Source organism: Amblyraja radiata, chromosome 32, assembly GCF_010909765.2.
Source record: "Amblyraja radiata isolate CabotCenter1 chromosome 32, sAmbRad1.1.pri, whole genome shotgun sequence".
Classification (NCBI taxonomy): domain Eukaryota; kingdom Metazoa; phylum Chordata; class Chondrichthyes; order Rajiformes; family Rajidae; genus Amblyraja; species Amblyraja radiata.
This window is the reverse complement of record NC_045987.1, coordinates 29,212,499-29,238,741: the sequence shown is the minus strand read 5'-3', so window position 1 is coordinate 29,238,741 and position 26,243 is coordinate 29,212,499. Positions and strand designations below refer to the sequence as shown.

Genomic DNA, 26,243 nt, shown 5'->3' with positions numbered 1-26,243 from the left:
TATCTCTCTGTCTACTCCAGTCTCACCTGCCTGCGTTTGGGCAATACTCTTGTAAACCTGACGTGTATCTGTCTAAATGTTCCCTAAACGTTACGATAATACTGTCTCAAATACCTGCTGGGGCGGTTCGTTCCATACATCAAGCACACTTTGTGTGAAAATGCTATCCCGCAGATTCCTATTAAATATTTCCTCCCTCACCTTAAACCTATGCCCTCTGGTTCTGGATTCCCCCACACTAGGCAAGAGATGCTGTGCGTCTACCCGATCAATTCCTCTGATAAATTGGTATATCTCTTTTACATTACTCCTGCTGCTATCGCGCTCCAAAGAATGGGATCCTTGCTTGCTCAAACTCTACCTATAGCGCAGGGCCTCGAGTCTTGGCACCATGATCTTAAATCTTCTCTGCACCCTTTCCAGCTTTGCAACATTCTTCCTATAACATGGTGCCCAAAACTGAACACAATACTCTAAATGCGGCCTCATCAACGTCTCATACAACTGCAATTTGACTTCTCAAATTCTATACTCAATGTTCTAACTAATGAAGGCCACTGTGCTTCTCTGCGCAGTCTGCGGTGCGGAGTAAACGCGGGAAGGCTAGATCGTGGGTGGGGGAGTAGAGAGGGAGGGGGGGGGTAGAGAGGGAGGGGTGTAGAGGGAAGGGTGTAGGGTGGTAGGAGTGTGAATAATCCGGGGGGTGTGAATGTCACTCGAAGCCGGTGGAAGATTCTGTGTGATACGGCTCCGAGCCGTGCCATTGGGGCGTCATCAGTGAAAGTTGGTCATTTTAAATTTAACGTATTTTAATGTTTTTAAACTTCTTACTTACTTTTAATCAGTAATAAGACGAGAAATAAAGCATAAAATGTTCAGTTATGGTGATCTCTGCCCAGAGGGGGAAAATGTGAATCAGAATATGTGAAAGTGTTATCGTTACCGCGTAGTGTTTTTGCGAAGATGTAAAGACAACCAGATATACACATACATATACACACATACAAGATCTGTGTTTTAAAAAGTATGCGATATGATGATAGATAGATAAGTATAACATATACTGCTGCAATTCCATGGAAAACACAGGTTAAACAAAAGTACAACGGCCTCTGCGAGCTTGGTTGGGAACCCGTGAATTCATCACGAGCATATGATGAAGTGGAGTGTTTGAAAATGAAGTTGTTAATATCATTGAAGCCTTGACCTGGTGAATTCACATCAACGTCCAAAGACAGAACACTAACACCTCTATTTCCTGAGGAGGTTTTGGGTAAGGATGTTCAGCATGCCGCCAACGGCACTTACCAATTCCAATGGATACACCACAGAACACACCCCATGCGCACAAATCACAGAATGGGTTGCGAGCATTTTTGTCCTAATCTACAAAAAATCGCAGAGAATTGTAAATCTCCACTCGGGCAGAACATACAGAAACTTGAAAACAGGTTCAACAGCTTATTCGAACAACAGCTCATTTCCCGCTTATCAGACTATATCTGTGACAATAGATAATAGGTGTAGGAGTAGGCCATTTGGCCCTTCGAGCCAGCACCGCCAATCAATTTGATCATGGCTGATCATCCCCAAGCAGTACCCTGTTCCTGCCTTCTCCTCATATCCCTGACTCCGCTATATTTAAGACCCCTATCTAGCTCTCTCTTGAAAGCATCCAGAGAACCTGCCTCCACCGCTCTCAGAGGCAGAGAATTCCACAGACTCACCACTCTCTGTGAGAAAACGTGTTTCCTCATCTCCATTCTAAATGGCTTACTCCTTATTCTTAAACTGTGGCCCCTGGTTCTGGACTCCCCCAACAACGGGAACATGTTTCCTGCCTCTTGTGTGCCAAAGCCCTTAACAATCTTATATGTTTCAATGTGATTCCCTCTTATCCTTCTAAACTCCACAGTGTACAAGCCAAGCTGCTCCATTTTCTCATCATATGACAGTCCCGCCATCCCGGAAATTAACCTTGTAAAGCTACGTTGCACTCCTTCAATAGCAAGAATGTCCTTCCTCAAATTAGGGGACCAAAACTGTACACAATACTCCAGGTGTGGTCTCCCTAGGGCTTACAACTGCAGAAGGACCTCTTTGCTCATATATTCGATTCCTCATGTTATAAAGGCCAACGTGCCATTCGCTTTCTTCACTGCCTGCTGTACCTGCATGCTTACTTTCAAAGACTGATGTACAAGGACTCTCAGATCCCATTGTACTTTGCCTTTTCCCAACTTGACGCCATTTAGATAGTAATCTGCCTTCCTGTTTTTGCTACCAAAGTGGATAACCTCACATTTATCCGCATTAAACTTAATCTGCCATGCATCTGCCCACTCCCCCAACCTGTCCAAGTCATTCTGCATTCTCATAGCATCCTCCTCACAGTTCACACTGCCGCCCAGCTTTGTGGCATCTGCAAATTTGCTAATGTTACTTTAAATCCCTTCATCCAAATCATTGATGTATATTGTAAATAGCTGCGATCCCAGCACCGAGCCTTGCGGTACCCCACTAGTCACTGCCCGCCATTCTGATCCCTACTCTTTGTTTCCTGTCTGTCAACAACTTCTCTATCCATGTCAGCACTCTACCCCCAATCCCATGTGCCCTAGTTTTGCCCACTAACCTCACTGCCCAATATTATATAAAATATTCGTCACGCCTTTTTGACTGTGCCCACGATATCAGTCATCATCAAGGAACGGGGATGGGCACATTTTTGAGGAAGCGCTGGTCTGTGGGAAAGCCTGCCAATACTGCCCATAAGAGACAGTCCTTTATGTGAGATGGGTCGGGACGACGAGTGGATCAAGTTGCTTTTTGACTTTTGCTACTGCAGTCATAGAATGCGCCGGCTTTGCGGGTGTGCTCTACGGCTGGCCTTCCCTGGTCTTCGTGCTGAAGAATGAAGACTACTTCGCTGACCTGTGCAACTCCAGCGACCCTGGGCCGAGGAATGTCACCGGTGAGTGTCCGCAGTTGGGGGATGGTGCAGAGGAGAGCGAAGATCAGTGGCCAAGGGACGGAGGAAAATATTTTACTCAACACCATGAAGGTTGAAGATACTGGGGGACGGTCTCTCCCCTCTATGTATCTCTTCCTCCCTACATCTTCGACCTCTCTGTGTCCCTCTGCGCCCCTCACCCTTCTTCCTCACTCTCTCACACTCCCACTCTACTTTTTACACCCCGTCAGCTTCTCTCTGAACCGTTCCCCCTCCCCCACTCTCCATCCCGCCTATTTGTTCTTTCTCGCTCTCGTTTCTCACCCACTGTCGGTAAACTCTCTATACACCTCTATTCATCGTTATCTATGAAACTCACTCTTTCCCCTTCGCTATTTCGCCCTCCCCGTCACCCTCTCACCCCCTATCTCTCCGCTCTCCATCTCACTTCTTCATCCCCTCTCTCTCACTATCCTGTGTCTCCATTTCTCAATCCCCATGACCATCTGCTTCCTCCCTATAGACCTTTTCCTCTCAACCTCTCCTTCCGCCCTCTCTCTCGTTCTCCCTCCGCTGCTCCCTGTCCCATCACTCTCTCTCACCATTTAATCTCTCTCCCCTTTACCTGTCCCCTCTCTCTCATACGGTCTCTCATTCACGCCTCTGCCTCTCGCTGTCCCTCCCCATCACTCTTCCTTTGCCTTTCCTCGCTACCTTTCTCTCTCTCTCCCCCACCCTCTCTATGTATATATCTATTAAAGTCTGAAGAAGGGTCTCGATCGGAAACGTCGCCCATTCCTTCTCTCCTTAAATGCTGCCTCACCCGCTGTTGCTCCAGCTATCTATCTATCTATCTATCTATCTATCTATCTATCTATCTATCTATCTATCTTCGATCAAGCTCTAGAGCGATGCATCTACAGTATATAGGAGCATCGAGAGCGGAAGACTATAGAAATAAACGCCCTCTCCATCCCGCCCCCCTCCCTAAAGAACCCTCAGATCTCTGCATCGATCCTCCTCCCTCTCGCTCTCGCTCTCTCTCTCTCTCTCTCTCTATCTCTCTCTCTCTCTCTCTCTCTCTCTCTCTCTCTCTCTCTCTCTCTCTCTCTCTCTCTCTCTCTCTCTCTCTCTCTCTCTCTCTCTCTCTATCTGAGAGAATGGAACAGCTGGGCTTGTATACTCTGAAATTTAGAAGGATGAGAGGGCTGCTTGAAACGTATAAGATTATTAAGGGTTTGGACATGCTAGAGGCAGGAAACATGTCCCCGATGTTGTGGGAGTCCAGAACCAGGGACCACAGTTTAAGAATAAACCATTTAGAACAGAGATGAGGAAACACTTTTTCACACAGAGAGTTGTGGGTCTGTGGAATTATCTGCCTCAGTGGAGGCCGGTTCTCTGGATACTTTCAAGTGAGCTATTTGGAGCTCTTAAATATAGCAGAGTCAATGGGATATGGGGAGAAGGCAGGAACGGGATACTGATTGTGGATGATCAGCCATGATCACATTGAATGGCGGTGCTGGCTTGAAGGGCCGAATGGCCTACTCCTGCACCTATTGTCAGTCTGTCTGTCTATCTGTCCCTCTCTCTCTTTATCTATATCTCTATCTCTCTGTCTACTCCAGTCTCACCTGCCTGCGTTTGGGCAATACTCTTGTAAACCTGACGTGTATCTGTCTAAATGTTTCCTAAACGTTACGATAATACTGTCTCAAATACCTGCTCGGGCGGTTCGTTCCATACATCAAGCACACTTTGTGTGAAAATGCTATCCCGCAGATTCCTATTAAATATTTCCTCCCTCACCTTAAACCTATGCCCTCTGGTTCTGGATTCCCCCACACTAGGCAAGAGATGCTGTGCGTCTACCCGATCAATTCCTCTGATAAATTGGTATATCTCTTTTACATTACTCCTGCTGCTATCGCGCTCCAAAGGATGGGATCTTTGCTTGCTCAAACTCTACCTATAGCGCAGGGCCTCGAGTCTTGGCACCATGATCTTAAATCTTCTCTGCACCCTTTCCAGCTTTGCAACATTCTTCCTATAACATGGTGCCCAAAACTGAACACAATACTCTAAATGCGGCCTCATCAACGTCTCATACAACTGCAATTTGACTTCTCAAATTCTATACTCAATGTTCTAACTAATGAAGGCCACTGTGCTTCTCTGCGCAGTCTGCGGTGCGGAGTAAAAGCGGGAAGGCTAGATCGTGGGTGGGGGAGTAGAGAGGGAGGGGGGGGGGGATAGAGAGGGAGGGGAGGGGTGTAGAGGGAAGGGGGTAGGGTGGTAGGAGTGTGAATAACCCGGGGGGTGTGAATGTCACTCGAAGCCGGTGGAAGATTCTGTGTGATACGGCTCCGAGCCGTGCCATTGGGGCGTCATCAGTGAAAGTTGGTCATTTTAAATTTAACGTATTTTAATGTTTTTAAACTTCTTACTTACTTTTAATCAGTAATAAGACGAGAAATAAAGCATAAAATGTTCAGTTATGGTGTCCTCTGCCCAGAGGGGGAAAATGTGAATCAGAATATGTGAAAGTGTTATCGTTACCGCGTAGTGTTTTTGCGAAGATGTAAAGACAACCAGATATACACATACATATACACACATACAAGATCTGTGTTTTAAAAAGTATGCGATATGATGATAGATAGATAAGTATAACATATACTGCTGCAATTCAATGGAAAACACAGGTTAAACAAAAGTACAACGGCCTCTGCGAGCTTCGTTGGGAACCCATGAATTCATCACGAGCATATGATGAAGTGGAGTGTTTGAAAATGAAGTTGTTAATATCATTGAAGCCTTGACCTGGTGAATTCACATCAACGTCCAAAGACAGAACACTAACACCTCTATTTCCTGAGGAGGTTTTGGGTAAGTATGTTCAGCATGCCGCCAACGGCACTTACCAACTCCAATGGATACACCACAGAACACACCCCATGCGCACAAATCACAGAATGGGTTGCGGGCATTTCAAGTTCAAGTTCAAGTTCAAGTGAGTTTATTGTCATGTGTCCCTGTATAGGACAATGAAATTCTTACTTTGCTTAAGCACACAGAAAATAGTAGGCATTTACTACAAAACAGATAAATGTGTCCATATACCATGATATAATCTTTGTCCTAACCTACAAAAAATCGCAGAGAATTGTAAATCTCCACTCGGGCAGAACATACAGAAACTTGAAAACAGGTTCAACAGCTTATTCGAACAACAGCTCATTTCCCGCTTATCAGACTATATCTGTGACAATAGATAATAGGTGTAGGAGTAGGCCATTTGGCCCTTCGAGCCAGCACCGCCAATCAATTTGATCATGGCTGATCATCCCCAATCAGTACCCCGTTCCTGCCTTCTCCTCATATCCCTGACTCCGCTATATTTAAGAGCCCTATCTAGCTCTCTCTTGAAAGCATCCAGAGAACCTGCCTCCACCGACCTTTGAGGCAGAGAATTCCACAGACTCACCACTCTCTGTGAGAAAACGTGTTTCCTCATCTCCATTCTAAATGGCTTACTCCTTATTCTTAAACTGTGGCCCCTGGTTCTGGACTCCCCCAACAACGGGAACATGTTTCCTGCCTCTTGTGTGCCAAAGCCCTTAACAATCTTATATGTTTCAATGTGATTCCCTCTTATCCTTCTAAACTCCACAGTGTACAAGCCAAGCTGCTCCATTTTCTCATCATATGACAGTCCCGCCATCCCGGAAATTAACCTTGTAAAGCTACGCTGCACTCCTTCAATAGCAAGAATGTCCTTAACCATATAACCATATAACAATTACAGCACGGAAACAGGCCATCTCGACCCCTCTAGTCCGTGCCGAACACATAATCTCCCCTAGTCCCATATACCTGCGCTCAGACCATAACCCTCCATTCCTTTCCCATCCATATAACTATCCAATTTATTTTTAAATGATAAAAACGAACCTGCCTCCACCACCTTCACTGGAAGCTCATTCCACACAGCTACCACTCTCTGAGTAAAGAAGTTCCCCCTCATGTTACCCCTAAACTTCAGTCCCTTAATTCTCAAGTCAAATCCTCAAATTAGGGGACCAAAACTGTACACAATACTCCAGGTGTGGTCTCCCTAGGGCTTACAACTGCAGAAGGACCTCTTTGCTCCTATATTCGATTCCTCATGTTATAAAGGCCAACGTGCCATTCGCTTTCTTCACTGCCTGCTGTACCTGCGTGCTTACTTTCAAAGACTGATGTACAAGGACTCTCAGATCCCGTTGTACTTTGCCTTTTCCCAATTTGACGCCATTTAGATAGTAATCTGCCTTCCTGTTTTTGCTACCAAAGTGGATAACCTCACATTTATCCGCATTAAACCTAACCTGCCATGCATCTGCCCACTCCCCCAACCTGTCCAAGTCATCCTGCATTCTCATAGCATCCTCCTCACAGTTCACACTGCCGCCCAGCTTTGTGGCATCTGCAAATTTGCTAATGTTACTTTAAATCCCTTCATCCAAATCATTGATGTATATTGTAAATAGCTGCGGTCCCAGCACCGAGCCTTGCGGTACCCCACTAGTCACTGCCCGCCATTCTGATCCCTACTCTTTGTTTCCTGTCTGTCAAACACTTCTCTATCCATGTCAGCACTCTACCCCCAATCCCATGTGCCCTAATTTTGTCCACTAATCTCACTGCCCAATATCATATAAAATATTCGCTGCGTATTTTTGACTGTGCCCACGATATCGGTCATCATCAAGGAACGGGGATGGGCACATTTTTGAGGAAGCGCTGGTCTGTGGGGAAGCCTGCCAATATTGTCCATACTAAGAGAGAATCCTTTATGTGAGATGGGTCGGGACGACGAGCGGATCAAGTTGCTTTTGACTTTTGCTACTGGAGTCATAGAATGCGTCGGCTTTGCAGGTGTGCTCTACGGCTGGCCTTCCCTGGTCTTCGTGCTGAAGAAGGAAGACTACTTCGCTGACCTGTGCAACTCCAGCGACCCTGGGCCGAGGAATGTCACCGGTGAGTGTCCGCAGTTGGGGGATGGTGCAGAGGAGAGCGAAGATCAGTGGCCAAGGGTCGGAGGAAAATATTTTACTCAACACCATGAAGGGTGAAGATACTGGGGGACGCTCTCTCCCCTCTATGTATCTCGTCCTCCCTACATCTTCGACCTCTCTGTGTCCCTCTGCGTCCCTCACCCTTCTTCCTCACTCTCTCACACTCCCACTCTACTTTTTACACCCCGTCAGCTTCTCTCTGAACCGTTCCCCCTCCCCCACTCTCCATCCCGCCTATTTGTTCTTTCTCGCTCTCGTTTCTCACCCACTGTCGGTAAACTCTCTATACACCTCTATCCGTCGTTATCTATGAAACTCACTCTTTCCCCTTCGGCATTTCGCCCTCCCCGTCACCCTCTCACCCCCTATCTCTCCGCTCTCCATCTCACTTCTTCATCCCCTCTCTCTCACTATCCTGTGTCTCCATTTCGCAATCCCCATGACCATCTGCTTCCTCCCTATAGACCTTTTCCTCTCAACCTCTCCTTCCGCCCTCTCTCTCGTTCTCCCTCCGCTGCTCCCTGTCCCATCACTCTCTCTCACCATTTAATCTCTCTCCCCTTTACCTGTCCCCTCTCTCTCATACGGCCTCTCATTCACGCCTCTGCCTCTTGCTGTCCCTCCCCATCACTCTTCCTTTGCCTTTCCTCGCTACCTTTCTCTCTCTCTCCCCCACCCTCTCTATGTATATATCTATTAAAGTCTGAAGAAGGGTCTCGATCCGAAACGTCGCCCATTCCTTCTCTCCTTAAATGCTGCCTCACCCGCTGTTGCTCCAGCTAGCTATCTATCTATCTATCTATCTATCTATCTATCTATCTATCTATCTATCTATCTATCTATCTATCTATCTATCTGTCTATCTGTCTGTCTGTCTGTCTGTCTGTCTGTCTGTCTGTCTGTCTGTCTGTCTGTCTGTCTGTCTATCTATCTATCTATCTATCTATCTATCTATCTATCTATCTATCTATCTATCTATCTATCTATCTATCTATCTATCTATCTGAGCGAATGGAACAGTTGGGCTTGTGTACTCTGAAATTTAGAAGGATGAGAGGGTATCATTGAAACGTATAAGATTATTAAGGGTTTGGACATGCTAGATGCAGGAAACATGTCCCCGATGTTGTGGGAGCCCAGAACCAGGGACCACAGTTTAAGAATAAGCAATTTAGAACAGAGATGAGGAAACACTTTTTCACACAGAGAGTTGTGAGTCTGTGGAATTCTCTGCCTCAGTGGAGGCCGGTTCTCTGGATACTTTCAAGTGAGCTATATGGAGCTCTTAAAGATAGCAGAGTCAATGGGATATAGGGAGAAGGCAGGAACGGGATACTGATTGTGGATGATCAGCCATGATCACATTGAATGACGGTGCTGGCTTGAAGGGCCGAATGGCCTACTCCTGCACCTATTGTCAGTCTGTCTGTCTACCTGTCCCTCTCTCTCTATATCTATATCTCTATCCCTCTGTCTACTCCAGTCTCACCTGCCTGCGTTTGGGCAATACTCATGTAAACCTGACGTGTATCTGTCTAAATGTTCCCTAAACGTTACGATAATACTGTCTCAAATACCTGCTCGGGCGGTTCGTTCCATACATCAAGCACACTTTGTGTGAAAATGTTACCCCATAGATTCCTATTAAATCTTCCCTCCCTTACCTTAAACCTATGCCCTCTGATTCTGGATTCCCCTACACTAGGCAAGAGATGCTGTGCGTCTCCCCGATCAATTCCTCTCATAAATTGGTATATCTCTTTTACATTACTCCTGCTCCTATCGCGCTCCAAAGAATGCTATCATAGCTTGCTCAAACTCCACCTATAGCTCAGGACCTCGAGTCTTGGCACCATGCTCTTAAATCTTCTCTGCGCCATTTCCAGTTTCGCAACATTCTACCTATAACATGGTGCCCAAAACTGAACATAATACTCTAAATGTGGCCTCACCAACATCTTGATTTCAGGATTAAAGGACAAAAGTTTAGGGGTAACATGAGGGGGAACTTCTTTACTCAGAGAGTGGTAGCTGTGTGGAATGAGCTTCCAGTGGAAGTGGTAGAGGCAGGTTCGATGTTATCATTTAAAAATAAATTGGATAGGTATATGGACGGGAAAGGAATGGAGGGTTATGGTCTGAGTGCATGAAGATAGGACCAGGTGAGAGTAAGTGTTCGGCATGGACTAGAAGGGCCGAGATGGCCTGTTTCCGTGCTGTCATTGTTATATGGTCATACAACTGCAATTTGACTTCTCAAATTCTATACTCAATGTTCTAACTAATGAAGGCCACTGTGCCAAAAACCTTTTTAACCACGCAATCTACATATGATGCCACACTCAAGGAACAATACACCTGCCTTAATCATCTGCTCTACAACACTCCCCAAAGCCCTACTGTGTAGGTTCTGCCCATGTTATTGCTGCCAACATGCAAACCTCACCCTTCTCTGTATTAAGTTCTATCAGCCATTCCTCAACTTACCTGTTATTTTTGACCACCATCTTCAGTATCTACAATACCACCCACACTTGTGTCATCTGCAAGCTTGTTAATCATGCCGTGTATGTTCTCATCCAAATCATTGATATAGATCTCAAACAGCAATAGGCCCAGCACCTAACCTCGAGGCACACCATTAGTCAGAGGGTTCCAGTCTGAAAACCAACCTTTCACCATCACCCTCTGCTTCCTTCCATCAAGCTAATTTTCTATCCACTCAAGTTATGTCCTTGAACCACATGAGATCTAACCTTCCAGAGCAGTCGACCATACGGAACGTTGTCGAATGCCTTAGTAAAATCCATGAATACTATGTGTACAGCTCTGTCTTCATTGACTTTATGGTCACGACCTCAAAAAACTTAGTCAGATTGGTGAAAACCCGTATCCATCTCAGTTGCTCACTCCCTCCATTTCCCTCCCTTAGTTGGATGCGTTCAGCAGGACGAGCGCTTCGCTCTCATCTTCACCATTGGCGATTTTGTCCTGAACTTCGGGACTGTGGCCTGCGGCTTCCTGCTCGACTCTTACGGCGTCATGGTGACCCGTTTCCTGGGCATGTAAGTCCATCAAGTGTGGAGCGAATGGTGGTGCTTGCGTGGCGGGCAGAGGCAGCGGGAGGTGAGCAGCCTATATCTCTACGGCAGACGTACTCAGTGAATTGCCATCTGCCATTGTTATTGGAGGTGGTTTATAATTCTCATGTGTACCGGGATACAGCGAAACGCAGTGTTTGTGTGCTATCCATGCAAATCATACTATACATCCAGCTACAGATTGTTCAACAGGCGAAAAGGAACAGTGAGTCAAGAGTGCCGAAACTATTTAAGCGCCGGAACAATCCTCCTTAGGACGCGAGGGCGTGAACTACAGAATGTGGTTGGGCTGCCAAGGCCCTTATTCCTTCCACGGCAGGAGGCTGAGGGATAGCCATATGTATGTGTACAACATCATGATTGGAGTGTTTAGGGTAAACGCAGTCTTTGTTTCCAGGTTTAGGTTTAGGATTAGGTTTATGGTTGTCACCTAGTTTATGGAACGACCGATCAGAAACCTGATAACGGAGGTGAAGCTGCTCGTGATTCTGATGGTGCGCGATTATCAGCTTCTGTACCTTTTACAAGACGGAGGTGGGGAGAATAATAAGTGACCGGGTTAGGAGAGGACTTTGCTAATGTTGGCTGCTGTCTCAAATTCTGCTCTGTGTCATTGACTGGGCTACACAGTTTCACAATTATGAACTAGTAGGCAGTCTCAGGTTAGAGGGGAAAGACCTAACAGGAAAATTAGGGCAGATTGGTCCACACAGAGGGTGGCGAGTGTATGGAACGAGATGCCAGAGGAAGTGGTTGAGGCAGATACTATTATAGCATTTAAAAGACAATTGAGGGATGTGGACAATTGGGACTCCCTTCAACGGGGTATTTTGGTTGGGCAGATTGACCTGCTTCTGTGCTGTGCGAGCCTGTGACCAGAAATGGACCATATGCGGGTAATTGGGAGTAGGTCACATGGTCATGATGGTCAGAATGGGCCGAAGGGCCTGTTTTCGTGCTTCACAACTGTGTGATTCTATGAGTACACAATATACGGTTCTAATTACATGGAAATCACAGATTTAAAAACAACTGCAAGGGCCCCCGCGAGATCGGTTGGGAACCTGGGAATTCATCGCGAACATATGGGATGGTGGAGTGTGGGAAAATCAATGTATTAATAACATTGACAACTTGCCCTGGTGCATTCACATTGACGTCCAGAGACAGCCCACCCCAACACCTCTATTTGATAACGAGGTTTCGGTTAAAGATGTCTCCAACATGTCTCCAACGGCTATTACCAACTCGAGCAGTTACACCACAAAAAGCATGCAATGGGCGCTACTCATAGATTGGCTTGCGAGCAATTTTCCCTCAAATCGCAAAATAACGCAGAGAATTGTGGATGTAGCTCAATACATTACACAGCAGATGCGCCACCACTGATTCCATCTGCACTTCACACTGCCTCAGTTAAAGATTTAAAACAAATAAGGACCACTCACAACATAGTTCTTCCCTGTGTTCCCCTCGGGCAGAATATACAGAAACATTACAGCACGTACCGCCAGGGCGGGCAACAGCTTCTTCCCCGCTTATCAGACCTAAACAGTTCTCCCATGATACGATGACGAATATATTCCCATTTTTCGAACCAACCTCGTTGTGCCCCGTGCACCTATCTCATTTGCTCTTTAGGTTTAAGTTGAGACTTATTTTGGTCACGTGTACCAAATTAATTATTTGATTATGGTGATTCTCTAGACAGTATAAAGTGTAGACGCAACAATAGTGAGAAATCTGGTCTGTTTCATGGATTGGGCAACATCTTCAACTATCTATAAATTCCTGCTTTCTTGGCCTGAGCTCATCCCAAAAAGTCTGAAGAAGGGTTTCGGCTCGAAACGTCGCCTATTTCCTTCGCTCCATAGATGCTGCTGAACCCGCTGAGTTTCCCCAGCAATTTTGTGTATCTTCGTCATCCCAAACTAAGTTGCGATGTAACCTGACAATATATTGTCGAAGGTACACAAAATTGCTGGGGAAACTCAGCGGGTGCAGCAGCATCTATGGAGCGAAGGAAATAGGCGACGTTTCGGGCCGAAACCCTTCTTCAGACAATATATTGTCGACGTTTGTAACAGTCACGGGAGACATGCTGAATGTACCCAGTCTCTTCAGGATGTTGTGCCTTGATCTGCCTACTTGGCTGGCGCATCAACGTGGTTGGTCCAGAACAGTCTTGGCAATATTAACGCCACATTCTCAACTATTTCCACTTCTTCACCAGTCATACTAATTGTGGAGTTCTGGAGGTACTGAAACCGCACCCCTGCTGGGAATATCCTCTGTAGCTGCAGCACCACATTCTGAAATGTATATATTTCCTCTATTACACCTCCTTTTATATTGATGCATGGTAGGATTTGCCGAGATAACGCGCATAACAAAGATTTCCACTGTACCTCGGTACGCGTGGTTAAAAATACACCAATACCAATAAATGGGGCCATGCTCAACACGGCCACCGTGGGCTGAGCAGCCTGTTCCCGTCCTGTACTGGGCGTTTTTAAAGGCGAATTTGTTATCAGTCTGTTCCGAATGTCCTGACCTTGGGAATGGGAAGGTGGAAGTCTAGATCTTTTGCATAGGATGCGATGGTGACGAATGTGATGGGAGGAGGGAAGTTTGTGGTTGTTTAATGCCAGGATTTGCATCTTCACAGATTCCTGTATACGACAGGCACGCTCATGATCGCTTTCTCCTCCACGGGTAAGTTAATCTCTCAGTTGGCTGCTTGTGTATGTGTGTGTTTTTGTGTGTCAGTGTGTGTGCATATCTTTGTGTGTGTGTGCATATCTGTGTGTGTCTCTCTCTCGCTCTCTCTCCCCCCGTATAGGCTTCATAGCCTTAAGCCTAGGGCCTTGAGATCTAGGGGGGCCTCGCAGAGCCGGATTTATCACTAGGCTTCATGGGCTGAAGCCGAGAGCCTCAAAATCTAGGGCGCCTCCGGCCAAGGCAGGACACCTGCCGTTCAACTCTGGGCGGGCCCCCCTCTCTATCTCTCTATCGCTCTGTCTATCTCCGTCTCCACCCACCATCCGTGTCCGGGCCACCGGGTCTCCGCTCTCCGCTCGCTTCTCATCCGCCGGCACGGCAGGCCACCTTGCACATGCGCACTGCTACAGCCAGCACATCCTCCCCCCTGCACATGCACACAACCATGGCCAGCACATCATCGGCCGCCCTGCGCATGCGCATTGCCATGGCAACTGGTCGGCGCTGGGTACTTTCTCCCTCCCTTTGCATTGTGGGAGATCTGGCCGCCATTGCTGTCCGGTCGCCGCCTCGCCGCGACTGCTGAAAACCAACGCAGAATCACTCCCTGACCCTGGATTAGGAGTAACTCCCTGGAGTAACTCTTGCTTCTGGTTTCCTGGTCCTCCATAAATATTCTAAATGGAATTTAAACTGGAGGTGGTGGAGGGCTGAACAATAACAGCCTATTGCATTTTATCTGTTTATTTATTGTGTATATATATGGTCTATGGTATATAAACACACTGAACTTTTAATTCCTGTTCTGTATTATGTTTACAAGCAAGAATTTCATTGTCCTATCTGGGACACATGACAATAAAACTCTCTTGACTCTTGACTTGGACTTAAGAAAAAAAGGGTTCTTGGGGAAAAAATAGCTACTTTAAATTTATTTGCGTCTGGTTGGGTAACTATGGTAGGGTGAAGACTATTCCATGCTTAAATTATGCGGGGGAACTCCATGGAGCAGCCAGCAACTCTGGATAGAAGAAATTGGGTGACGTTTCGGGTAGAGACCCTTCTTTAGACTCCCTCTGGTTTTTGTGTTTTTAGTTTAATTTAAAGATACAGTGCGGAAACAGGCCCTTCGGCCCACCGAGTCCATGCTGACCTCCGATCACCCGTACACTAGTTCTATCCCACACATTAGCGGAGTAAATCAAGAGTCAAGAGTGTTTTATTCTCTCACGTCCCAGTTAGAACAATGAAATCCTTACTTGCAGCAGCACAACAGAATATGTAAACATAGTACTCTGAAAACAATGTTATAAACGAGAAAACAAAATGGTCTTTATTTATATATGAATATATAACTATCTTCTAGCCCGGGACGACAGATGGCACAATGGGCTAAGTGTTCGGCTGGCGACCGGGAGGTGGCCGGTTCGAATCCCGCTTGGAGTGCATACTGTCGTTGTGTCCTTGGGCAAGACACTTCACCCACCTTTGCCTGTGTGTGAATGTGTGTGAGTGATTGGTGGTGGTCGGAGGGGCCGTAGGCGCAGAATGGCAGCCACGCTTCCGTCAGTCTGCCCCAGGGCAGCTGTGGCTACAGAAGTAGCTTACCACCACCGTGTGTGACTGAGGAGTGAATGAATAATGCGATGTAAAGCGCCTTGAGTATTAGAAAGGCGCTATATAAATCCCATCCATTATTATTATTATTATTATATTACTAAAACTCTGTTCTTGACCGGTTTTGGCTTTCTGTGCTGCAATTTCCGAGAGAACGCCGCCACCTACGGCCGTCATTTGTGGCCACCTCGCTCAGAGCCCCCTCCGCCGCATGTGTGCCGAGGATTTTTCCTGTCGATGAAAATTGACAGAGATATTAATGTTTTTACAAAATTCCCCATTCTCTCTGCTGCCCCTGCTGGAGGGAGGGGGGGGGGGGGGCTATAAAACCAGGAAGTGGTGTGCCTCAATCAGTCTCTGCAAGTGGTGTGCCTCAATCAGTCTCTGCAAGTGGTGTGCCTCAATCAGAGCTGAATGACACTGACAAATGTCTACAGCACTGTGAGTACCCTTATTTGGTTTGAAAATGAAAATATGGTTAGAGGTAAAAAAGCACTGCCTGCAAATGGTTGTTTGGGTTTGGGTTGAAGTAAAAAGGTACTCTCTCTCCCCCCCTCCCTCTCCTCCCCCCCCTCCCCTCTCCTCCTCTCCCTCCTCTCCCTCCTCTCCCCCCCTCTCCTCTCCCCCCTTTCCTCTACCCCCCTCTCCTCTCCCCCTCTCCTCCCCCCACTCTCCTCCCCCCCCCCTCTTCCCCCCCTCTCCTCCCCCCCTTCTCCTCTCCCCTCTTTTTCTCCCCCTCCTCCCCTCCCCCACCACCCTTCCCCTAAACCCCCCCTCCACACACCCCTACCCCCTTCCCTCTACCCTCCCTCCCCCTCCCTGCTCCCCACCTCTCCCCTGCCCCTCATCTCACCCCCTCTCAGCACTCCCTCTCTCTCCTCCCCCTCTCTCCTCCCCCTCTCTCCTCCCCCTCTCTCCTCCCCCTCTCACCTCTCTCTCTCCCCTCCTCCCCTCCATTAGCGTGAGTGCGGGGGGGGGCGGTAGTTAGTGTGTGACGCTGCATGCCGCCTTCCCCCCCCCCCCATAACCGCACGTTGGGGGAACAGACTCAACGGGTCTGCACTTGGTCTAGTATACTTTTAAAACTCTGTGTGTGTGTGTGTGTGTATGTCAGATTCGGCCTTTGATTCCTTGGTCCGCCCAACCCACATGCTGAAACTCCGTGATTTCTTCCATTTCGCTATCTAATTCACTTTTACATTCACTCATGCACTCCTCAAAACATTTGGACATTTTTATGTACACGTTTTTAAATAAAATCCTCCACCCCCCCACTCACTCATTTTGTCGCCGCCTGCTGGCCACCCACTATAACTCAGGAACTCATCGGGTTTTCCAGCATTTCTGTGTACCTTCGATCTTCCAGCATCTGCAGTTCCTTCTTGAACACCATAACTCAGTACTCGGGGTCTGAGGCGCTCTGCTCGGAAAAAAAACGACATTTTTCCCTACCGCTGGTGCCCGGCCCGGCTCTGTCACGCTGCCTCAAGCCAAACATCGGATGTTCAACCGCTGCTAAAAGCAGCGGGGGAACAGCCAGCGTGACAGAGCCGGTGTGTCAGAAGAGCCGAGGATGCGAGGCCTCAAAGTCTCTGATGAGGCCGCTTTCACAGACTTTACCGTCAGCAGCACGGACAACGTCGGATCCAGCAGCAGAGTGGCTCCGTTAATGCATTCATTCCACAGTGAGTTCAGTTTGGTAACAACACCCCCTCCTCTCCCCCCCTCCCCCTCCGACTGGTAACTACGCACTTCGTCCGAGCACATTATCGCACGCGTCATGCAAGCCGTCTTAACTAACCACCTAAACTGTCATTTGGCAACTTAAAAAGCTGCCAAGGTTGCCCGGCTGACAGCAGAGAAAAAAAGTTAAGTGAGAGCCCTGCAAGGTGTATAATATTTTTGACACTGTCATAGGCCTTTCTTACATTTGCTGTCACAACGCACTGTAGTCTCTAAACGACCCTTCAGTAATTTACCTTGCCCTCCATTTCAGAATAATAGTGTTTTAAGCCAATAACTCGACACTAGCACTGGCAATAAATAAATAAATAGAAAGCGCAGCTTTCCAGCCCCTTATCTCATTGGCCACTCTCGCTGCAAATCGGTGTCAATCTGGTAGATCATTGTGGGGGTGAGGGATTGGGAGGGGCATCACAAGTGGATCAGCTTAGGGCCTCTCTTCATCTAAATCCGGCCCAGTGAGAGAGAGAGAGTACGTGTGCGTGTGTTGTCTGTGTGTGTGTATGTATATGTGCTTGTGTATTTACGTTTGTGTGTGTGCGTGTGGTTCAGGGAGGACTGGACAGAGAGAGACGGAGAGAGTGAGTGAGTGTGAGAGAGACTGAGAGAGGGGGAAGGAGTGAAAGAGAGAGAGTAGAGCCTGATAGAGAAAATTATGTCACATTCCATTGATCTACACTTCATCCTCGTTCTCACTCTGTATTACAGCCTCGGCCCTGCTGCTGTTTCCCGCGCTCGCATTATTAGGAGCCGGAGGAGTGATGTTACTGACAACAAATATCAAGGTGTTCTATGTTCATCGTCCGGTAACATTTGCGCTCGGTCCGCCGAGGCCTGCTGGATCTCCCTGTTGCCAACCATTTCAACTCCCCTCCTATTCCCATACTGACCTTTTTATCCTGGGCCTCATCCATTGCCAGAGTGGGGCCACAAGCAAACAGGAGGAACATTATCTCATATTCCGCTTGCAGAGCTTATAACCTATTGGTATGGACGTTGAATTGTCCAATTTTAGGCAACACCTCGTTGTTCTATTTGTTCCTTCCCAACACTAATTCCTAACACTGATTCTACCAATCTCCAATCAACTGTTGCTCCCTGCACCTTCCCAACTATGTGGAACCCTAGGGCTTTATGTGCCCCCCCCTTCCTGGAAACTGCTTCTCCCCTTATCACCACCCTTTTCATTTTCCACTTTGGTCTCTTCTGCCAATCATCACCCACCACCACCACCACATGTATCCAACTATCACGTGGGTTTCACATCTTCGCCAGCTTTGTTTCCCCCTACCCTAATCTGTGTGATGAACGCTCCCGACCCGATCTGACCAGAAATACCGAACTGTCATGGGGCAGCGCAGAGGGAGTGCCGGATTAACGGACTCTCCCAACACTGTGCGGCACTTCTTCACTGCTGTGCCCCAATACGTAGCCTTCACCGAGTACATCCCCTCCCACAGTGCGGCACTCCGTACGCACTGTCCCTCCCATGGTGTAGCTAGCGCTCAGCCAGTACGGTCCCAGCGTGTCGCCAATGATGGCCGAGTTACGTGTTTAGGTTTACTGTTCTCATGTGTACTCAGGTACAGTGAAGAGCTTTATTTTATGCTATCCAATCAGATCAGATAATACTATTAATAAATATAATCAATTGAAATGCAAGCACAACAGATAATGCAAAGAGGAAGCTATGTAGTACAGAGCATAGAACGTAGGAGGATTCAGCATAATAACGGGACCTGTGATCCACAATGTCTGGGCCGAAATGATACCAAAGCCAACTCTTATCTATCTGCACATAACAAACAATTCTTAATTGGATGCATATTCATATGCGAGTCCAATGTAATATCTCTGTTGAAAAACACCTTGTGTGAAATTCCTGCTCCTTTAACCTTTAATCTTCTCACCATAAAGCTATGCCTTGTCGTATTTGACCTTTCCACCCTGGGAAAAGATTCTGAAGTAGTCCATCTATTTCCTCTCCTAATTTTATATAGTTCTATCTGGCCTCCGCGCAACCTCCGTCTTTGCAGATAAAACAATCAAAGTTATCCAACCTCACTTTGTAGATAATACTCCCCTCCTCCCAAATTCAGGCATCATTTGATCAAGCTCCTCTGCCCCCTTTCCAAAGCCTCCACATCCTTCCTCTAATGGGGCGACCAGATAGGCACACTATACTACAACCTAACCAACGTCCCATTTATGTGCTTCAAGCCTTTTTGACTCATACTCAATGTCCCGACCTATGAAAGCAAAATTCCATATTACTTCTTTCTATGTACTTTTGTTGCCACGTTCTGGTGTTCAATATCCGCAATGGGGTTGAGGTGAAAGAGACAGTGCCCAGCTTAAGGATGAACTGCTGGGAAACCTGATAACAGAGGGTGGGCAAGGGAAGAATGTTTCAATACCATCTGAGTACAGTTAATGCCTGTTGTTTTTACGTCTGCTGCCCAGATTGGAAATCTGTTTGGGAGGAACCGCGCCACAGTGATCACCGTCTACACCGGGGCTTTCAGTTCCGCGACGGTTATCTTCCTGTTGGTCAAGGTAAGAAACCCGTCACAAAATCTTTCCCCGAGTAACGTGCTAATCGCCGTAATCCATGCCCAGAGCAGATCCAATCCGTGTCCTTGGTTGAAGAAAATAGTTTAGTTTATAATAGTTTGGAGATACAGTTTGGAGATACAGCACGGAAACGTGTCCTTCAGCCCACCCAGTTCATACCAACCATCAATCATTTGTTCATACTAGTTCGAACTAATCCCACTTTGTCATCCACTAGTTACACACAAGGGGTAATTTACAGAGGTCAATTCACACAAAAAAAACCCTTGCACCTTTTTGGGATGTGGGAAGAAACCGGAGCACCCGGAAGAAAATAACGTGGTCACGGGTAGTACGTGCAAACTCCACATTGACTGCAACTGAGGTCAGAATCGAACGTGGGTCCTTGGCGCTGTGAGGCAGCAGCTTACCACTGGGCCGTCCTGGAGAGGTTGGCCGGAACACAGAAGAGTACAGCACAGGAATACACCCTTCGGCCCACAATTTTCGTGCCGAACATGGTGCCAAATTAAAGTAACCTCCTCTGTCTGCCCGTGATCCACATTCCTGCACTCCCTGCGTGTAACAACGTGCCTATTTAATAGCCTCTTAAATAATACTATCGTGCCAGCCTCCAGCACAACGATTGGCCAGCACCCACCGAGCCGTTTGTAAAAAATGCCTCATGTGTCCTTTAAATTTTACCCTTCCCTCCTCGGAACTATGACCTCGTATTTGCCAATTTCATAATTGGGGGGAAAAATACTGACTGCCTATTCTATCTGTGCCTCTCATTATTGTATATGCTTCTATTATGTATCCCCACAACCTACGACGTGCCGGAGAAAACACTCCGCGTTTGTCCATTTTTTCAGAACTAATACCATCTAATCCAAGCAGCATTCTGTAAAACTTCTGCAGCCTCTCCGAAGCCTCATCCTTCCCACAATGCGGCGACCAGGACGACAGTCGATGTCCAAATGCAGCTACACCTGTTTTAAAATGCCGACACGACCTCCTAAATTTTAAACTCAATGCCCCGACAGATGAATGCATGCATTCATAAGATTTTGTTATGAATCTGCTTTGCCACTTGCAGTGAGCTGTGGGCTTGGATGCCAGTAGATACGAATGTCCATAAAAACTCCAGCCAGTTGGTCTGGGCAGTTTTGAGAACTCGGCTGGGTATACCATCAGGTCCAGGAGCTTTCCGAGGGTTCACCGCCCTGAATGATCTTCTGATGTTGGCCTCCGTGACTGTAGGTTAATTGGCTTCGGTAAAAATTGTAGATCGTTCCCAGTGTAGGATAGTGCTGTTGTATGAGGATTGCTAGTGGGCATGGACTCGGTGGGCCAAATGGCCAATTTCCATGCTGTATCTCTAAACTAAACTAAACTAAAATGTGATGTATTACATTTTGGCAAGTCTAATGAGGGCAGGATCTACACAGTGAATGGCAGGGGTTTGGTGAATGTTATAGAGCGGATGGAACTAGGATTGCAGGTAGAAACAAAATGCTGGAGTAACTCAGCGAGTGAGGCAGCATCTTTGGAGAGAAGGAATGGACAACGTTTCGGGTCGAGACCCTTCTTCAGACGAAGGGTCTCGATCGAAAACGCCACCTATTCCTTCTCTCCATAGATGCTGCCTCACCCGCTGAGTTTCTCCAGCATTTTTGTCTACCTTCGATATTTCAAGCATCTGCAGTTCTTTCTTAAAGGATACGAAAGTGAGATAACATAGAACTAGTGTGGTCGACCAAATGCTTTGTCTCTACGCTGTATCTCTGAATTAAAGTAAACGAAGTTAACTCCAGAATAGGCTACTTCTCTTTTGTCATTAACTCCATGGTTCCAGGTAAAACAGACTGGAGTAAATTGTTCTTGTCCATCGGATGGGGCCAATGGGGACATTGGAAGCAAATATCGGAACCCGGCCCATCAGGTCGGTCACGGGCCGTCAGCGTAGGGAGCAATGCGGGGTGGTTGTGGGTGTGGACACGTGGAGATGGGAACACAGGGTCGGGGAGAGAGGCGTGGCTGTAGATTTGGGAGCAACAGCAGCAGGAGATTAGCAAGAGATACGACTGATTGGCTCTAGCCCAAGTGGGAGGAGAGAAGTGAGTCAGAGGGGTGAAAACAGTTAAAGTAGAGGCCAAGGACAGGCAGACTTTACTCAGAACTGCTGTAGTTTTGGGAGCAACAGCAGCAGGAGTTTAGCAAGAGATTAGCAAGAGATACGATTGATTGGCTCTAGCCCAAGTGGGAGGAGAGAAGTGAGTCAGTGCCGGGAAAACAGTTGAAAACTGAGGAATTTGGTTTGTAAATTGGTAAATCAGGCAATTTATCAGTCAATTTAAGCAAGACGGCTCTTAGCGAGCGGCCTTGTGAGGGAAGTGTGAGTCTTTGGCTCGAGAGTCTTCAGCTGAGGAGAGGACCACGCAATACGCTTGAGAGGTAGAGACGAAAGGAGATGTCAGGCAAGCTGATTCAGTGCGATGCTTGCAGTATGTGGGAGGTCAAGGACACCGCTGGTGCCTCTGGCTGCTACAAATGCGAGAAGTGCATCCAGGTAGAGCTCCTGAAGGGCCGTGTTGGGGAACTGGAGAAGCAAGTGGATGACCTCCGGTTCGTCCGAGAAACGGAGTCGTTCCTCGACAAGTCCTACAGTACAATTGTTACACCTAAGGTACTGGAAGAGAGAAGGTGGGAGACAGTGAGAACGGGAGGGAAGCATGGAATGCCAACGTCCCCGGGTGTTGTACCTCTTGTGAACAGGTTCACCCACTTAGAAGCTGTCGGGACAGAAGAGATGTTTACACTGGGCGGCGGACTGGCTTGTGATGCGAATAGGGCTGTTGAGCCAAAACCAAAAAGGCATAAGGCAGGCAACGCTATTGTAGTGGGAGACTCCATTGTGAGAGGTACGGACAGGGGTTTCTGCGGCAACAGACGGGTTGCGAGGATGGTGTGCTGCCTTCCTGGTGCCAGGATCCAGGATGTCACGGACAGAGTGCAGAAAATCCTCAAGGGCGAAGGTGAACATCCGGAAGTGGTAGTGCATGTCGGCACAAATGATGTCGGTAAGAAGGGGATGAATATTCTGCAGCGTGACTTTAGAGAGCTCGGAAAAATGCTGAAAAGCAGGACCTCCAGGGTTGTTATCTCCAGTTTGCTTCCAGTTCCTCGTGCTGGCGAGAGCAGGAACAGGGAGATACGGGACCTGAACGTGTGGCTGAGGAACTGGTGCACGGGGCAGGGATTTAGATTCTTAGATCACTGGGATCTGTTTTGGGGTAAGGGGGAACTGTACAAAAGGGATGGATTGCATCTTAACAGGTGTGGGACCAGCATTCTGGCAGGCAGGTTTGCCACTGCTACACGGCTGGTTTTAAACTGAATAAGGGGGGTGGGGTGTCGAATGGGATAGTGGAGGATGGAGTTAAAGGGAAAGGGTTTCTTAAATGTGTGAGCGTAGAGACAGAGGGGTGTAAAATGAGGGTAGAAGCAATAGGTAGCAAGGTGAAAAGTAAAAGTGGCAGGCAGACAAAACCAGGGCAAAAATCAAAAAGGGCCACTTTTCAACATAATTGTATAAGGGGTAAGAGTGTTGTAAAAACAAGCCTGAAGGCTTTGTGTCTCAATGCAAGGAGCATTCGTAATAAGGTGGATGAGTTGAATGTGCAGATAGCTATTAATGACTATGATATAGTTGGGATCACGGAGACATGGCTCCAGGGTGACCAAGGCTGGGAGCTGAACATCCAGGGATATTCAATATTCAGGAGGGATAGAGAGAAAGGAAAAGGAGGTGGGGTAGCGTTGCTGATTAGAGAGGAGATTAATGCAATGGAAAGGAAGGACATTAGTTTGGAGGATGTGGAATCGGTATGGGTAGAGCTGCGAAACACTAAGGAGCAGAAAACGCTGGTGGGTGTTGTGTACAGGCCACCTAACAGTAGTAGTGAAGTTGGAGATGGTATCAAACAGGAAATTAGAAATGCGTGCGGAAAAGGCAAAACCGTTATAACGGGTGACTTCAATCTACATATAGATTGGGTGAATCAAATTGGCAGGGGTGCTGAGGAAGAGGATTTCTTGGAATGTATGCAGGATAGTTATCTAAATCAACATGTAGAGGAACCAACGAGAGAGCAGGCTATTTTAGACTGGGTATTGAGTAATGAGGAAGGGTTAGTTAGCAGTCTTGTTGTACGTGCCCCCTTGGGCAAGAGTGACCATAATATGGTTGAGTTCTTCATTAGGATGGAGAGTGACATTGTTAATTCAGAAACAATGGTTCTGAACTTAAAGAAAGGTAACTTTGAGGGTATGAGACGTGAATTTGCCAAGATTGACTGGCAATTAATTCTAAAAGGGTTGACGGTGGATATGCAATGGAAGACATTTAAAGACTGCATGGATGAACTACAAAAATTGTTCATCCCAGTTTGGCAAAAGAATAAATCAGGGAAGGTAGTACATCTGTGGATAACAAGGGAAATCAGGGATAGTATCAAAGCGAAGGATGATGCGTACAAATTAGCCAGAAAAAGCAGCATACCGGAGGACTGGGAGAAATTCAGAGACCAGCAGAGGAGGACAAAGGGCTTAATTAGGAAAGGAAAAATAGATTATGAAAGAAAACTGGCAGGGAACATAAAAACTGACTGCAAAAGTTTTTATAGATATGTGAAAAGAAAGAGATTAGTTAAAACAAATGTAGGTCCCTTGCAGTCAGAAACAGGTGAGTTGATCATGGGGAACAAGGATATGGCGGACCAATTGAATAACTACTTTGGTTCCGTCTTCACTAAGGAAGACATAAATAATCTGCCGGAAATAGCAGGGGAGGGAAATAGCAGGGGTCAAAGGAGTTGGAGGAATTGAGTGAAATCCAGGTTAGCCGGGAAGTGGTGTTGGGTAAATTGAATGGATTAAAGGCCGATAAATCCCCAGGGCCAGATAGGCTGCATCCCAGATTACTTAAGGAAGTAGCTCCAGAAATAGTGGATGCATTAGTAATAATCTTTCAAAACTCTTTAGATTCTGGAGTAGTTCCTGAGGATTGGCGGGTAGCAAACGTAACCCCACTTTTTAAGAAGGGAGGGAGAGAGAAAACGGGGAATTACAGACCAGTTCGTCTAACATCGGTAGTGGGGAAACTGCTAGAGTCAGTTATTAAAGATGGGATAGCAGCACATTTTGAAAGTGGTGAAATCATTGGACAAAGTCAGCATGGATTTACAAAAGGTAAATCATGTCTGACGAATCTTATAGAATTTTTCGAGGATGTAACTAGTAGCGTGGATAGGGGAGAACCAGTGGATGTGGTGTATCTGGACAAGGTCACACATAAGAGATTAGTATACAAACTTAAAGCACACGGCATTGGGGGTTCAGTATTGATGTGGATAGAGAACTGACTGGCAAACAGGAAGCAAAGAGTAGGAGTAAACGGGTCCTTTTCACAATGGCAGGCAGTGACTAGTGGGGTACCGCAAGGCTCAGTGCTGGGACCCCAGCTATTTACAATATATATTAATGATCTGGATGAGGGAATTGAAGGCAATATCTCCAAGTTTGCGGATGACACTAAGCTGGGGGGCAGTGTTAGCTGTGAGGAGGATGCTAGGAGACTGCAAGGTGACTTGGATAGGCTGGGTGAGTGGGCAAATGTTTGGCAGATGCAGTATAATGTGGATAAATGTGAGGTTATCCATTTTGGTGGCAAAAACAGGAAAGCAGACTATTATCTAAATGGTGGCCGACTAGGAAAAGGGGAGATGCAGCGAGACCTGGGTGTCATGGTACACCAGTCATTGAAAGTAGGCATGCAGGTGCAGCAGGCAGAGAAGAAAGCGAATGGTATGTTAGCTTTCATAGCAAAAGGATTTGAGTATAGGAGCAGGGAGGTTCTACTGCAGTTGTACAGGGTCTTGGTGAGACCACACCTGGAGTATTGCGTACAGTTTTGGTCTCCAAATCTGAGGAAGGACATTATTGCCATAGAGGGAGTGCAGAGAAGGTTCACCAGACTGATTACTGGGATGTCAGGACTGTCTTATGAAGAAAGACTGGATAGACTTGGTTTATACTCTCTAGAATTTAGGAGATTGAGAGGGGATCTTATAGAAACTTACAAAATTCTTAAGGGGTTGGACAGGCTAGATGCAGGAAGATTGCTCCCGATGTTGGGGAAGTCCAGGACAAGGGGTCATAGCTTAAGGATAAGGGGGAAATCCTTTAAAACCGAGATGAGAAGAACTTTTTTCACACAGAGAGTGGTGAATCTCTGGAACTCTCTGCCACAGAGGGTAGTCGAGGCCAGTTCATTGGCTATATTTAAGAGGGAGTTAGATGTGGCCCTTGTGGCTAAGGGGATCAGAGGGTATGGAGAGAAGGCAGGTACGGGATACTGAGTTGGATGATCAGCCATGATCATATTGAATGGCGGTGCAGGCTCGAAGGGCCGAATGGCCTACTCCTGCA

General features: G+C 47.0%; 1 protein-coding gene across 1 annotated transcript in view; it reads left to right on the top strand.

The window, feature by feature from the left end:
• Nucleotides 1-7,800: 7,800 nt before the first annotated feature.
• The window catches only part of LOC116991088, a 65,464-nt gene continuing 47,021 nt past the window's right edge, over nucleotides 7,801-26,243 (top strand). Inside the window, exons 1-5 of the mRNA XM_033049440.1 lie at nucleotides 7,801-7,978; nucleotides 10,949-11,081; nucleotides 13,786-13,832; nucleotides 17,907-17,983; nucleotides 19,662-19,754. Coding sequence (XP_032905331.1) covers nucleotides 7,801-7,978; nucleotides 10,949-11,081; nucleotides 13,786-13,832; nucleotides 17,907-17,983; nucleotides 19,662-19,754 — 528 coding nt within the window. The remainder of the gene's footprint in view (nucleotides 7,979-10,948; nucleotides 11,082-13,785; nucleotides 13,833-17,906; nucleotides 17,984-19,661; nucleotides 19,755-26,243) is intronic.